The sequence below is a fragment of the Lissotriton vulgaris genome, chromosome 6 (genome assembly GCF_964263255.1).
Source record: "Lissotriton vulgaris chromosome 6, aLisVul1.2, whole genome shotgun sequence".
In the NCBI taxonomy this organism is placed as follows: Eukaryota; Metazoa; Chordata; class Amphibia; order Caudata; family Salamandridae; genus Lissotriton; species Lissotriton vulgaris.
Window position 1 is genome coordinate 706,047,342 of NC_141694.1, and position 16,311 is coordinate 706,063,652.

General features: G+C 44.2%; 1 protein-coding gene across 2 annotated transcripts in view; it reads left to right on the top strand.

Moving 5' to 3' along the window:
• The window catches only part of SCML4 (Scm polycomb group protein like 4), a 488,412-nt gene that overhangs the window by 438,128 nt on the left and 33,973 nt on the right, over positions 1–16,311 (top strand). The window contains exon 7 of one of the 2 annotated variants that reach the window (XM_086926686.1): positions 3,393–3,656. The exons of the other annotated variant lie outside the window; for it this stretch is intronic. Within the exon in view, the coding sequence (XP_086782812.1) occupies positions 3,393–3,656 (264 nt within the window). The remainder of the gene's footprint in view (positions 1–3,392; positions 3,657–16,311) is intronic. 2 annotated transcript variants of the gene reach the window in all.

Here is a 16,311-nt window from a genome sequence, read left to right on the forward strand (position 1 = left end):
CTCTACGACACTCCACTTTAGGGCACTCCATCCTACGACACTCCACCACACTCTACACACTCCACTCTACAACACTTCATTCTATCTCCTTTCACTTTCCGACAGTCCTCTCTACAACACTCGAAGCTGGTCTACGCCACTCCACTCTACAACACACCACTTTACTCAAATCTAGGCCACTCCACACTATGCCACTCTACTCTATGACACTTTACTCCACTATACACTACACTACTCCACTCTACTTCACTCCACTGCACTACATGGTACTCCACTCTATGACACTTTACTCCACTCAACAACACTCTACTTCACTACTCCACTCTATACCACTCCACTGTACGCTATTCTGTGCCACTCCACCCTACGACACTCTATGCCACTCCACTCTGACACTCTGCTCTACACCCAGCCACTCTGTGCCCTTCCACCATACCCCACTCCACTCTACACCACTCCACTCTACAACTCCCTTTTACACTATGTGTCACTGCACTCTACGATACTACTCTACACCTCTCCACTGTACGCCTCTCTATGCCCCTCCACTCTTTGAGACTCAATGCCACTTCACTCTAGGCTACTCTACTCCACTCTGTGCCACTTCACTCCATGCCTCTTTACAGCACTCCATCCCACTCTACAACTCTACGCCATTGCACAGCACTCCATTACACCCTACAGCACTCCACTCTACTCCACACTATAGCACTCAACTCTACATCACTCAATGCTGCTCCACTCTATGGAACTTTACTCCACTCTATGCCACTCCACTCTATGCCACTCCCCTGTATTCCATACCACCCACTCTATGCCACTCCACTGTACTTTAGGACACTTTACTCCACTCTATGCCCCTCCACTATACGCCCCTCCACTCGACGTCCCTTCACTCTATGACCCTTCACTCTACGACCCTCCAGTCCACTTTACGACACTCCACTTCATGCCACTCTGCACCCCTTCACTCTACTCCCCACCACTCTGTGACCCTTGACTCTACGACCCTCAACTATATGACACTATATTTGACAACACTTTATGACACTCTACAGCACTCCACTCTACTCTACAATACGCCACTCCACTCTACACCACTCAATGCCTCTCCTCTCTACAAAACTTTACTCCAGCCTAAGCCACTCCACTGTACTGTAGGACACTTTACTCCACTCTACGCCCCTCAACTCTATGCCCCTCCACTCTGTGACCCTCCACTCCATGACCCTCTGCTATATGACACTATACTTGACAACACTCTACCCAACTCTAAATCACTTTACTCCACTGTATGCAGTTCTCTCTATGCCACTCTACACCACTTTACTCCACTCTACGCCACTCTTCGCCACTCTACTCTACTCCACTCTATGACACTGTATGACACTCTACCCTGTGACTCCCTACTCCAAGGAACTTCACTCTAAGACACTCCGTTCCTCTCTACAACACACTTTTCCACTATGTGTCACTGCACTCTACGACACTACTCCACTCTACACCCCTCCACTGTATGCCACTCTATGCCACTCCACTGTATGTCACTCTATGCCACTCCACTCTACCCTACTCCACTTTACACCACTCCACTCTATAACACTCCACTCTAAAACACTCCACTCTATGACACACCAGTCTCAACACTCCACTCTGCGAAACTTTACTCCACGCTACAACACTCTACACTACTCTATGCTACTCCGCTCTATGGCACTGTACTCCACTACGCAACTCTATCTCACTCCACTGTACTTCACTCTGTGCCACTCCACTCTACAGCACTCTACTCCACTATACGCAATTCCCCCTATGCCACTCCATACTAATTTCCTCTACTCAACGTTCCTCCTCTCTACTCTATAAGACTCCACTCTACGCGACTCCACTCTATGACTGTCCACTCCACTCGACAATGGTACAATCTACTCCACTCTACTCCACTACTCCACTCTCCACCACTCCACTGTACACCACTCTATGCCACTCCACTCTACAACACTCTACTCCACTCTACACCTTTCCCCTCTACAACACTCCTCTCTGCAATGCTCTGCTCTATGCCACAACACTTTAAGACACTCCACAACACCTTAAGCTCCTCTAGGCCACTCCACTCTACATTACTCTACTCCAAGCTACACTACTCCCTTGAACTCCACTCCATGCCATTCCACTGTACTCCACTCTGCGCCCATCTACAGTATGCCCCTCTACTCCTCAACGCTTTACTCTACTCTACATCCTTTAACGCCACTCCACTCTGTCACACCACTCCACTCCACTTTATGCCACTCCATTCTCCTCAACACCACGTTACGCCACTCTCAGCTGCACCACTCCACTCTAGATCACTTCACTCTACAACATTGTACTGTATGACACTTTACTCCACTCTATGCCACTCCACTCTACAACACTGAACTTTACTCTACACAACTCCCTCTATGCAACTTTACTCAACTCTACACCACTCTACTCTACTCCACTCTACTCTATGACACACTAGTCCACCCTATTCCATAACTCCACTCTGCACCACTCCACTGTACTCCCCTCTATGCCACTCCACTCTGCACCATTCTACTCTGACACCCTACTCCACTTTATGCAACTCCACTCTACAACACTCTACTTCACTTTAGACAACTACCTCTATGCAGCTTTACTCCACGCTATGCCACTTCGCTCTACTTCATTTCACTGTTCTCCACTCCACAACACACCACTCCAGTGAACACCCCTCTATGCCACTCCACTCTATGACATTCTATGCTCTATGATACTCTATTCTACTCTACACCCCTCCACTATGACATACCACTCTATGCTACTCTACTCTACTCCACTTCAATCTACTCCACTCTATGACACTCCACTCCACTCTATGACACTATGCTCCACAACACTCTACTCCTCTCTTCGCCACTCCACTAACTGACACTCCACTCCACACTACTCTACTCTTTGCCACAAACCTTTAGCCATGCTGAACAGCAGCCATGCTGGTGTACAACATGGCTAAAACACATTGGCAAAGTCACTAGCTCTTGCATAGGCGAAACCTATCAGCTTTGCTACTGCCTGTTTACTATTCCCACCATGTACGCTCTCACAGTATGTGAGGGAGGTCAAACAGTGGTTGAACAAATTTAGAACATGTGATATGATGTATGGGGGGGAATAATTCAAGTAAATAAACATCTATTTTTTTGAAAGTGACATTCAGGTAACCCTATGGGACATAAGACAAGCTTCACTTTGCCATTGAACGAAAAAGGAGAATGCTTCAAAGTTAAAACAACTGTCAAGTACATTGTTACACAGCCTAATTAGTTAAATAATTAGAGGTGTGCTTTATACGTTTTTGCGTTGCTTTTTCTACACAACAGGGACGGGTATGCCAGATGATTACTTGGCTGACTCTGTGAACACAAAGCGCTACAATGTAGAACCTTCGGATTCTGCGTTCAATTACATGGGCTCTGTGTACCCAGGGCGACAGAACTCTGGAGACGGGCGACTTGGGGGCGGATCTTCCGCGTGCAACCATCGCTCTGGTCAGCTGTCTGCAGGGGTACCAACATCTACCGTACTGCGGCGTCAGACAAACAGCCCGACACGGAATGGAGCCTATCATGAAGGGAACAGAAGTGGTGAGTTCATGGAATGTTTGTGTTCATTGAGAAAACATGGGGACAACTCTTTGACCTAAAAACTCCCATTCATCATATTTTATGTGATATCAGCTCATAGTTATATGTAGACCTTTCAAAGATGACTTTCAAAATCCCACATGCTACCTGTTAATTTTAGAGGTGGGTTCGCCCATCATTTGTAAAGTAAAACCCATACAGGTTTTCTAGATATTCACAATGCATATACATGAGGCGGATTAACAGATAATCAATGTCACCATTCATCATTTGCATAATTATTGGTAATATTGGAAGCTTGACGTTATTATTTGGTCCAGTTAAATGTTGAGGTACTGGATATGAAGGTTTCACATTATTAATTGATTGCCATTGCCTTCATTAAATAACGATTCAGCTGTTGGACACACAACAAGCTTGGCAAAGCCAATAGGTCTTGCTTATGCTTAAGCTATTGGCTTTGTCTATATGTTTTAGCCATGTACTACACCAATGTGGCTACTGTTTAGCACAGCTAAAAGTTAGAGGCATAGAGCAGAGTGACACGGGGTGATGTACATTGGAATGGCAAAGAATGAAGTAGAGTGTTGTAGAGTGGAGTGGCATGGAGTGTTGTGTATTGGCGTGGCATTAGAGTGGAGTTGCCTAGAGTGTCGTACAGTGGAGTGGTGTAGATTAGAATGCATTGGCGTGCAGTGCTGCAGAGTTTAGTGGTGTAGAATGCAGTGGCGTAGAGTGCAGAGGCCTAGAATTCAGCAGCATACAATGTAGCATCGTAGAATGCAGTGGCACAGATTAGAGTGTTGCATGGTAGAGTGCAGTGGCGTATAGTGCAGAAGTGCAGCATAGAGTAGTGCAGAGTAGAGTAGGTGCAGAGTGGCATAGACTACAGTGGTACAGAATGCAATGCTGCAGAGTAGATTAGAGTGGCATCAAGTGTAGTGGTGTAGAATGATGCAGAGTAGACTGGTGTAGAGTTGTGCAGAGTAGAGTGTAGTGCCGTAGAGTGCCATGGCATAGGGTGCAGTGGCGTGGAGTACTGCAGAGTGCAGTGGCATAGAGTGGGAAAACAGTGGCATGGAATGGTGTAGAGTAGAGTGAGGTGGACTGGTGTGGAGTGGACTGGTGTCGAGTGCCTAGGCATAGAGTATTGCAGAGTATAGTGGAGTAGAGTGCAGTGGCGTGGACTGCAGTGGCATAGAATTCAGTGGTGTACAATACAGTAGCATAGATTAGAGTGGTGCAGAGTAGAGTGCAGCGGTGAAGAGTGCAGTGGTGCAGAGTGCAGTGGTGCAGAGTTGAGTGGCATAGAGTGTACTAGCTTAGAGTATAATGGTGTAGGGTGCAGTGGTGCAGATTAGAGTAGAGTGGCATAGAGTGCAGTGGCATAAATGAGTGCAGTAACGTAGAGTGGAGTGCTGCAGAGTGCAGTGGCATACAGTGCAGTGATGCAGAGGAGAGTGGTGTAGAGTGCAGTAGTGCAGAGTAGAGGGCCGTAGAGTTCAGAGGAAGAGTGTTCAGTGTTTTACAGTAGAGTGCCATAGAATGCAGCACTTTAGAGTGGCATAGAGTGCATTGGTGTAGAGTACAGTGGCTTACAGTAGAGTGGCTTAGAGAGCAGTGGCATAGAGTACAGTGGTGCAAAGTAGAGTGCAGCGGCTTAGAGTGCAGTTAGGTAGAGTGCAGTTGCAGGTGTATAGAGTGCAGTGGCACAGAGTGCAGTGATTTAGAATAAAGTGGTGTAGAGTGCAATCAATCAATCAGGGAATTGTAAGCGTGCTACTCACCCCTGAGGGTCTCAAGGAGCTGAGGGGGGGGTCCGCAGAGCTGTTCAGCCGAAGAGCCAGGTCTTGAGGGTCTTCCTGGGGGTGTTCAGGGAGGGGGTGCGTCTGATGTCTGCCGGTAGCTCGACCCAGGTCTTGGCTGCAATATGAGAGAAGGATCTTCTGCCTGCTCTGTTTCTGTGGATGCGCGGGGTTTCGGCGAGAGCGAGGTTGGAAGATCGGAGGTTTCTTTTGGGTATGTGGAAGTTGATTCTGTCGTTGAGGTATTTGGGTCCGTTGTTGTGTAGGCATTTGTAGGCGTGAGTGAGGATTTTGAAAGTGACTGTTTTCTCCATGGGGAGCCAGTGGAGACTTCGTAGGTGTTGGCTGATGTGTTTGTGTCGGGGAATGCTGAGGACGAGTCTGACGGAAGTGTTCTGTATTGTCTAGAGTTTGCGGAGTAGGGACTTGTTGATGCCGGCATTGCGTGCGTTTCCATAGTCCAGTCTGCTGGTGACGAGTGCATGAGTGACTTTCTTTCTTGACTCAGGGGGGACCCACTTGAAGGTCTTGCGGAGGATGCGGAGGGTGTTGAAGCAGCTGGAGGTGACGGAGTTGACCTGTTGGTTCATGGTGAGTGATGAGTCAGGTACGATGCCGAGGTTCTTGGCGTGGTCTGAGGGGTTAAATGGGCTTCCGAGGGCAGTTGGCCACCAGGTGCTGTCCCATGCAGAAGGGGTGGTACCGAGGACAAGAACTTCCGTCTTCTCGTGTTGAGCTTCAGCAGCTGTTGGTCATCCAGACTGTGATGTCTTGCATCCCATGTTGGGGTCTTTGGTGAGGGAGAGTATGAGCTGGGTGACATCGGCGTAGGATACGATGTTGAGGCCATGTTGTCGGACGATGGCTACGAGGGGGCCATATAGATGTTGAAGAGGGTGGGGCTCAGTGATGAACCCGGTGGGACTCAGCAGGAGATTTCCGTGGGGTCGGAGAGGAAGGGTGGGAGTCTGATCCTTTGGCTTCTTCTGGTGAGGAAGGATCGTATCCAGTCCAAGGCTACTCCTGTATGCCTGCGTTGTGTAGTCTGGCGACTAGTGTGCGGTGGGAGACGGTGTTGAAGGTAAATAATGGAGTGGCGTGGAGTGGACTGGTGTAGAGTGCAGTGGCATAAAGTGCAGTGGCGTAGAGTCGATAGTTTCAGTGTAGAATGAAATGTCGTACAGTGGAGTGGCGCAAGGTAGAGTGGCATTGACGTAGAGTATAATGCCGTAGAGTAATGTGGTGTAGACTGCAGTGGCATAGAGTGCAGTGGTGCAGAATAGATTAAAGTGGCGCACTGTGGATTGGCAGAGAGTGCAGGGGTGAAGTGTCGAGTGATAAAGAGTAGACTGCATTGGCATAGAGTGTATTTGCATTGAGTACTGTGGCGTAGAGTGCAGTCTTGCAGCGTGGATTGGGGTAGCATAGAGTGGATTTTCGCAGAGTAGAGTGAGTGGCCTAGACTGGAGTGGAGTAGAATGCAGTGACGAAGAGTGCAGTGATGAAGAGTAGAGTTGGGTAGAGTGATTTGGCATAGAGTGAAGTGACATAGAGTGCAGTGGCATAGAGTGAAGTGGTGCACAGTGGAGTAGAATGCAGTGGTTCACAGTGCAGTGGTGTGGAGTTGTGTAAAGTACAGTGGTGCAGAGATGAGTGGAGTGGCATAGAGTGGAGTATGCATGGTGTGCATTACAGACAACACATTTTCAATTGAAATGACGATTATATCTGCACAGACATACAGTTTTACTAATACAACTATACAGCACACAAACAATAATGTGTGGAAATGGCATCATCTAGTGTATTGATTTGTTTTGATCATATTAAAGTATTTGTTTCCAAAACACTTCAGCATTAACAAAACATTTATTTTCCAAATTCTGATATATTCTGAAATACTTGTACAGTTTATACAAATGGTATTGTGTGCTAGAAAAAAACACTTCCTATCCTCAGTATCCAGCAAGATTGTCACATGAATCCTTTCACTTTGAAGTCTCAGAAAGAGAAGTAAACACCAAGCTCCCTCAGAAGACAGAACATGACATTTCGCCTTTGTCTTTGCATGCACAGAATTCTCAATGATTGCTTACAAAATCACACCTATCTTATCCCAAACTAAATATTGGCTAGTACACAGAATATTACACAGAACAGACTGGACACCATCACAATTACACTAATTGTCTTCTAAAGATAATCTGACATGCTGGAACTGCAATGAGGAAACTGGTGCTCTACCACATCTATTGTATTTCTACTGCTCTTTGTCTCCATTCAGGGATAAGGTATTTACTTTTATCTCAACACTGTTTGGCTTTCAACTCAAAAGAGAATTAATTTCTCTCATTAATGGATTTCTAGATCCACGGGTGGGCTTGACTAATGATAAAACTATTACTGGACATTCTTTTAACAGGGCCTGCAAGTCTGTGATCAGTAATTGGAAAGACATCTCCGCCACTTCATTCAATGCAAGGTTAAACTGGATAATTCACAGATGAGAGACAGACAACATCGCTCTCCGACGATCCCACCAGAGACTACAACATAAACCAATGTGGAAAACATTGGACAATAATTTTTCCAGAGCTAATCCCTCCTTGAGGTGCTCCTATCTCATATACACAACATCACTATCAGTTGATGGAACCACTAGAATATACCTTAGAACTGGTAACCTGTTCATACTAGGTACTTAAAAACAGTGTCCACTCTTACTCACTTCAAGATATTCTTTTCCTTACTCTGCCCTATTCTTATCTGAGATGATGGTCTGTTATATAGTATATCACCATGGTATAGCAACTTTTCTGGATAAATTGTTTGCTAATTGAGTCTAATTTGCTGTGTACTGATTTTCAGACTTTTTACTTCATCTGGAGAGTATTGTTGTGTACTTTACGAAGGTTTGCACCAGGACTCGGATAGTTCTGTTATTCTTCCCCGATACGCTTCCTTTTATATCTGTTATGTGTATTCTATTTTGATCTGATTATTTGTTTTACACATCACTTTAATATTACCATTTATAATACATTTTCTATAAAATCCAATCATGAATTTGAAATGGAGAGAGAATGGTAAAACTGACCCCTCCAAAGTCCAACATTTTTCTTACTGTTGTTCAAATTGGAGTGGGAATAGTAAATCTGACCCCTCCAACGCTTAACACTCTCCCTGCTGTTGCTAAGCTTGGAGTGGGAATAGTCAATCTTAACCCTGCAAATCCAACAATTTCCCTACTGTTACTTGGTTAGGAGTGGAAATGTTTATTTTTTTCCATTGTTATAATATGTATTTTCCATTTTTTTAACAAATTAAATGATATGTCATTTTTTAGTTCATATGTTTTTGTTTTTTATTATTTTTGAAATTTACTATAAGTTTTTATTGTGTATGCTTGTTAAATTTATATTGTTATAACTAATAATTTCAAAGCAATACATTTTTATTACTTGTTTAAATATTGTTTTATTTTGTTAAGTATATAGTTTAATTGTTTTAAGTTTGTACTGTTAAATTTTTTAAATATTACATTTATTCACTTTTAATCGAATTATTATTTTAAACCTTAGTATCTAAGTTTAATTAAATAAGTATAGTAACATCAATATACTTAACCTGTTTTCTGATGATATTCTAGTCCAAGATATTCTTGACTAAACATTTTTCTAGTTGACATACAAAGTATGTAAATACAAGTGTTTGGTTCCTGATATAGTTTTCGCAATATTTATGTTTCGCAATATTTTTGTCCAAAATGTTTTGTCATACAACCTCATCCAGAGCAAGCAGTGCCCTCGGGAAATTATATTGTTAGCTTAAAAAACACATACAAACAATTATACATTCAAACCATTTAATAATACAAGAAGTTCGCCATTTAATGAATTTATTAATCTTGATCCGACGTGCAGTTTCAAAAGCACACTGGAAAAGTGCACCTAATAACTGAAAAGAATTAACACTTTCAGCTGCAAGACTGTAAGCCTTAAACTAAAATAAGTTAAATTAAGAATAATTTCTAACCAATTTATCAGCACTTTATTTATTTATTTATTTATATATTTGTATCGCGCCTGACTCAGCCCCGAAGGGGTATCTCCGCGCGTAGCTTCTGGAAGGGTATTAGGAACAACCAGGGACATGAGACTGCAATATAACAGGAGAAGTCATTAATCTTGTGTGAAAAGGTATGTTTTTAACTTCTTTCTAAAGGAGAGAAGATTAGGGGTGTGTCTCAGCTGTGGGGGCAGAGAGTTCCATAGCATGGGGCCTTTAAGTGAGATGGCCCGTCCTCCCTGTCTTGCTCTCGTCACCCTGGGGACCTGTAGCAACATAGTGCTGCTGGAACGCAGGACACGTCCAGGTGAGTAAGGGACGAATATGTCTCTTAAGTATTTAGGTCCAGACCCGTAAATACATTTGTGCATTATACAGCATACTTTAAAGTTGACGCGTTGTCTCACCGGGAGCGAGTGAATGTGAGAGAGGAGTGGGCGTGAAGGAGTTCGGGGCAAGGCATTCAAGATGAGTCTAGCTGCGGTGTTTTGTACCACCTGCAGTCTGCCCAGTTGTTCTTGATTGGCAGAGATGAGGAGTCCATTGCAATAGTCTATCCGACCGATGACCAATGCTTGTACCAACGTCTTCCTGTGGATGTCAGGCAGGAAGGGGAAAATGCGTCGTAATAGCCCAATTACTCGGAAACAAGTTCCCGTAACTTGATTGACATGATCTTTTAATATCAATGCTTGGTCTAGGCGCACTCCCAGATTTTTGACAGTCTGTTTTGGTACAGGGACAGGTCCTAGTTCAAGTGGCCACCAGTCGGGGGACCATAGCAGGGTGGCCCCTCCAAACAACATGACTTCGGTTTTGGTCACATTGCATTGGAGGAAGTTATGGGCCATCCAATCTGCCACGGCTCTCATACCATTTTGAAAAGATTGTATAACTGTCGGTGTGAGGGTTTGGAAGGGATACAGCAACTGGGTGTCATCAGCGTAGGAGATTGGGGAGAACCCGTGAGATCTTATGATGTCCGCCAAGGGGGCCACGTATGCGTTAAATAACGTGGGGCTTAAACAAGAGCCCTGTGGCACTCCCTTGGTGAGCTTCCTACAGATGGATTTGTGGGAGCCTAATTTGACACCTTGTTGACGGTCCGCAAGAAAGCTTTCTAGCCATGCCATGGCAGTCCCTTTTATTCCCACCTCCCTCAAGCGGCCGAGAAGAATTTTGTGCGACACCGTGTCGAAGGCAGCGGACAAATCCAATAGCACCAGAATCACTGAGCTCCCCCCGTCAAGTGACATCCTGATGTTATCAGTCACTAACAGGAGAGCTGATTCTGTGCTATGGTTAGGCCTAAAACCAGATTGAGAGTGGTCTAGGCCGCCCGCTGCCTCGATGTAGTTGGACAGGTGCGCGTTGACATGTTTCTCGGCAAGCTTACTAAGGTAGGGTAGGAGGGAGATGGGCCGGAGGTGGAAAGTTCCGTCCAGGGGAGAGCAGCATTCTTGCGGATGGGGTTCACCACCGCTCCCTTCCACTCAGTAGGCACGTGTCCCTTCTTTAAGGACTGGTTTATTACGTCTTGAATGTGAGGGCCCAACAGAGGACTCAGGGGGACTAAGGTTTTGCAAGGAATAAGATCCTCAGGAGACCCAGATTTTACATGGGTCATTAATATTTGAAGTTCTCTACTATTGATAGGGGGAAAGGTGGTCAGTGAGAAATTTGTATTCTTAGTGGGGAGAAGAGCATTCAGGGTGCCTTTTTCTGTTTGGGACGCTAGGATCTTACCGTAGATGGAGTCAATTTTATTTTCAAAGTATAAGGAGACTTCCTCGCACAGACTTTGAGAAAAATCATCTGGGCTTACACAGGCCGTAGGCTTGACAAATGTCTCAAGAATCCTTATTTAGCTCTTTAGGTGAATTGCCAGCTTCCGTAAGTTGTTGGACTATGCTATTTTTACGAGCAGCTTTAATATGTTTATAATAATTTGTTTGTGCTACCCGGTGGGCCTTCCTGTTTTCCTCCGAATGGCATTTTCTCCACCTCTTCTCTATCCTCCTACATTCTTGCTTCTCCGATCTAAGAGCCTCTGTGTACCATATTTCCTGTTTAGCCACAGGAAATTGCCTGAATGCTTTCAGGGGGGCGATTTTATCTATGGCTACAGTGAATGAATTCTGAAATGTTGTTAGACTGTATTCCACTTCATCTGTGTCCTTAATGTCGGGTTTTTCCCAGACCTTTTGTAGTGCCTCCAATGTGAGTTTATGCCACTGTCTGCACGTTATAGGGGGTAGGGATTTTTTGCTGGATCCTTTGTTGATTTTGAGTATGTTAAACTCTAATAGAAAGTGGTCAGTCCACTCCACTTTAATGAGATATTACTTGTGGACTATGGATTATGACAATGTCATAAGGGGAGGCTCTAGGCTCATGGCGGCCCTGGGCAGGGAGTGTGGGTAGGGGGCCCCGGAAGAGGGTGTCCGGGCGAGGTTGAGTGCAAAGGCCAGCGAAGAGGGGGGATTCAGGGTGTTTGGAAGTGGAACAGAGCCGGAGGGCGCCAAATCCCTGCCAGGGGCCACCACACAAATATCTATCCATCCTAAAAGGATTATTATATTAAGGATATATATTGGCGTGGTGGCCCCTGGGGTTTGGTGGCCCTGTGCAGGTGCACAGCTTGCACATGCCTAAGGCCGCCCCTGATGTCATTCACGTAAACTCGATTGAAAATTCAAATACAGGTCGTGTATTCCAGACACTGCATTTGACTGTGTAAGATTTGAATTAGAAAAACAAAAATAGTTGAAGGGTGGAATAGGGGAATTAATGAGCTAAATTGGTAAACCGGAACCAGTAATATACTGTAATGTTTATGATGAAGGTTATAAACCAAACTGGGCTTAAAATAAATGTATAAAACAAGGTGAAGAAAGGTAAGATAAGGAAAAGTGAAAGTACATTGATACAATGTAAATGTAAATTATTCCACAAGGAGACATTTTATTTCAAAATTGTTCATTTGAAGAGATTGGATCAGTCCTGGATTGGATAAAATCTATTCTTCAAATGAAAAGAGAGGATTTTTAATCGATTCATTCACACGAAGGAGTGCGTCAAGTGAGAGGTGGGAATTCCTAAACCCTGGAGACACATTACCTCTTAAACCCCCCCCCCCGCCCCCACTCCTGCTTTGTTTAGTGATACACACTACGTGTCTTACTATTGGAGTTGACTTGAATTTGAAGAAGTGTCCATTGTGGTCCTGAAAACTTAAAATACACCGTGACATCGCTAAATCGCTTTCGCTGGTTCAGTCCTACGTTTCACCTCCCTACAATCTTCATCCAAACTCCCCCAAACCTATTTCTGTGCATCTCACACCTGCTAAAATCAGTAGTGTGTGGAAAGTGCAGACAGAAATAATAGGGCTGGAAAATCATTAACGGCAAAATGTCAACCTTATTTAAATATCTCCATACAAAATGTCAACAAGCACCTGAGCTAACTTCAAGTAATTGCACCCGAATGTAGCAAGACTGGAGATGAAAAAGTAAATAAACAGTCCTATAATAGCTGGGAAGTGGGTTTGGCTGACATTAGGGCTGTAAATAAGGCTGAATTTTCATTTGTCAGCTGTGCTGTGTTCCATGTGTTGGTTCAGTAAAATATTTGAGATAGTTCTTGCCCAAACTGACCCCAAACCCTTTTGTGCGAAACTGTCACCTGTTAAAATCGTTAGCATGTAGAATAGTTATGTCTGAGAAAACATACACAGCAAAGGATATGTTCAAAAGCGTAGACTGACAAAATGCCACGTTTATATCTCCCTACAAAAATCTGAGGGCCTCATTTATGAAAAGTGTTGCATCTCTGCGTGAAAACAGCGATGCAAGACTTTTCAGTGCGCCCTCCTTGCGACACCGAAGATGCGCCTTATTTACTGTACGGCGCTCCATGTCGCAAGGATTTACAAATACGCCAGTATACCTGATGTATCTGTAGGCGCAACAGTGACGCATTGCTGGGGTGTGCCTGAAAACAGATGCAACTCCAGCAATATGTCTGTGTCAGTCTTACACCTGCTGTGAGGCAGGCGTAAGGATTTGACACAGCGGTGTCCCAGAAATGTCGTAGTGAAATCTCATAGATTTCACTGCAACAGTTCTACGAGCCTTTTCTGTGCCGGAACGCTCACCCTGCATATATTATACCTAACCCAGGTATAATGTAGCGCAGGGGTTTACAATTTGATGCATCTGCTTAGATGTGTCACTTTGAAAATACAGCGCATCATGATGCAATTTTTTCGGTGCCGCAGCATCACAAAAAGTGGTGCAACTGCGGCAGAAAGAGCTCATAAATAACCCCTGAGTGTCAAGCACTTGCCCCCAGTGGCTAGTGACAGAGTATTTCTTACACTCAGTTTTGTAGTGGTTGTGAAGGGAACTTGGCTGTATTTAGGATTTGAACACAAGTTCAAAGTTTAGCAGAGAGATATTTGTGAAAAGTCAACATTTTTCTAGTCTGTTTTGCATACTTTGTTTTGTTGTTTATGTGTTTCTTATGGAAATCTAGGCGCTCATAAGTAAGATACATTATTTCATCACTTCCGTACTCTACACTGTTAAATTATCCTCCTTCAGAGCACCCTTATTGAAACTACCCACAATGGGGCCTATTCACAAAGACATTTTGGAATTGGGGATGTAGCTGTCATCGGTGCAGCAGGTGCGGTGGCACCAGGGCTCAGAGTGCTGTGGGGCGCATTGAATCCTGATATTGGTGGTATTTTTCTACCCTCAACAGAGGTCAAAGGGGGCAATTTCCTTGTTTGCACCAGGGCCTATTTCATTCTTGCTACACTACTGTTTGGCATACCACAATACCACTCCTGTAGTACCCTTTTATGCACTTATGCACGTTTGTGAACTTAATCCAAAATACCTCAAATTTAAATCAAATGTAATTTTTCTGGTAATATTCATACACAATTAGTACAAATAGACAGACTGTGCCCTCTTTGCACTTTTACTAATGGGAAGTTGAACAATTCAGGGCCATTTCGCAAAGGCCTATAAGAGCAAGTAAAAGAGTACTCCTTTAGTACTACTTTCTGTACTGATAAATGCTTTTGTGAATTGGCCCCAATATGACAATATATACATAAATAAGAAAAAAGTACAACAATTACACATCATCCAAAATCAGTGCACAAAGGTTGGGACTGAAAGCTGCCCTCCTTTGGAGCATCCCCCAACACTGTTTGGGCACTGCCTGGAGCACACACTGAGTATAGACATGAAGCCCATGCATACGGTTGGAAGGCCCTTAATGCCTATGAAGTCTGCTCCAACAACTTGGTAATAACATATTCAACGAAAACTCCTGGCAGTGCCTTGAGACCACATCATTTGGAAAAGCTAAAATACTCAATAGGCCCAATCCACCTAGGTAAATGTAGGTGCACAAAGATTTACGCCAATGCCTGGCTGTAACTCTTTGCTTAAACACAGTTCAGCATTCCTGGGGGAGATTTATGCATTGTAGTAGTAAAATGTGCCCCCCCCTTCTTCCTTTTTGAAAGGAGTGGGGACACACACAACTCCAGATATGACCATAAAATGACTACTACTAGTAACTTTACGGGAGTAATACCAGTGCATGACCCACTGTTTAATATTTTTATTGTACGCCTACACCCATAATGTGTAGGTGGTGGTATGCTTTCTTTTTTCTACTTTTAATTTAGCCTACAGGTGGTTGCTGAAGTTGTGTGTGTCTATTATTGTGGATTGTAAGTGACTGAATGTTAGAATGAGTCAGTGGGTGGATGAAAGGATACATGGGTGCAAGGATAAGTGGCAGAGTGCATGTATTGTATCGTCCTCCCCAGCCTGGGCACCTGCAAATGACTATGCCACATATGCAGCTTGGTATTACATGTCTTTAGTCATCTGTGTGTAACTGCAAACTCAACACTCTAAACCTGCATTTACTTCACTACGCTCTAACACTTACTTCGCAGGTCTACGGAGTCCATTAGGAGGCAAAAGGGTTCTGTTATTGTTAACTCACACAACACTACATCTCCACCTCTGTTAAATATATATACTCATAGCTCTTTGATGAGTCTTCATGGAGCTCGGACCCCACGTCCCGATCATGTCTTCAGAAACTGGGGCCAGGCAGTATAAATGTACATGATCTCTATTGGCGATGTAGGAACAATAGCAGCCAGGGAGTTTTCAATTGTCCTTTCAGAACCAGTTTCTACATTGACATCAGTGCCGGACGAGCGATGAGCCACATGTCGGAAATGCAAGGGATCTCACGTAATGGACTGCCCAGGTCCTTTGCTGGTCACAGCATGCAATTGCTCAGCATCAAAGGGAGAATCTGATTTTTGTTTTCTAGACTAAAGGACAAGCCCTCTATATTCTGCAGTAAAAGTAACATCACTTGCATGTCAGCGCTTGTCTGCATAGACCTTCATTTTCCTTTCATGATCCAAGTTTTGTATACAGGTTTCTTCCTTAGTACTTGATCTTCTGTTGGTCTATTGAGGTAATGTGGTTGTAATGGCTCTCCTGAACATTAAGGTTGCAGGGCTTTCAGCTGTGGTTGAGTGAGGGTTCCAATACAAAAAGGTAAATAGCTTTCTACTCATGAAATGGTCGACAAGGCCATTGGACTGTGGCCAAAGAGGTGTTCTCTTCTAATGCTTCACATTAAGATGACTGAGAAAGTCTCTGAATTCTCGACTTTTGAAAGGTGGACGTGGTCTGATTTTAAGATTGCAGGAACATCCCATGTCCTGA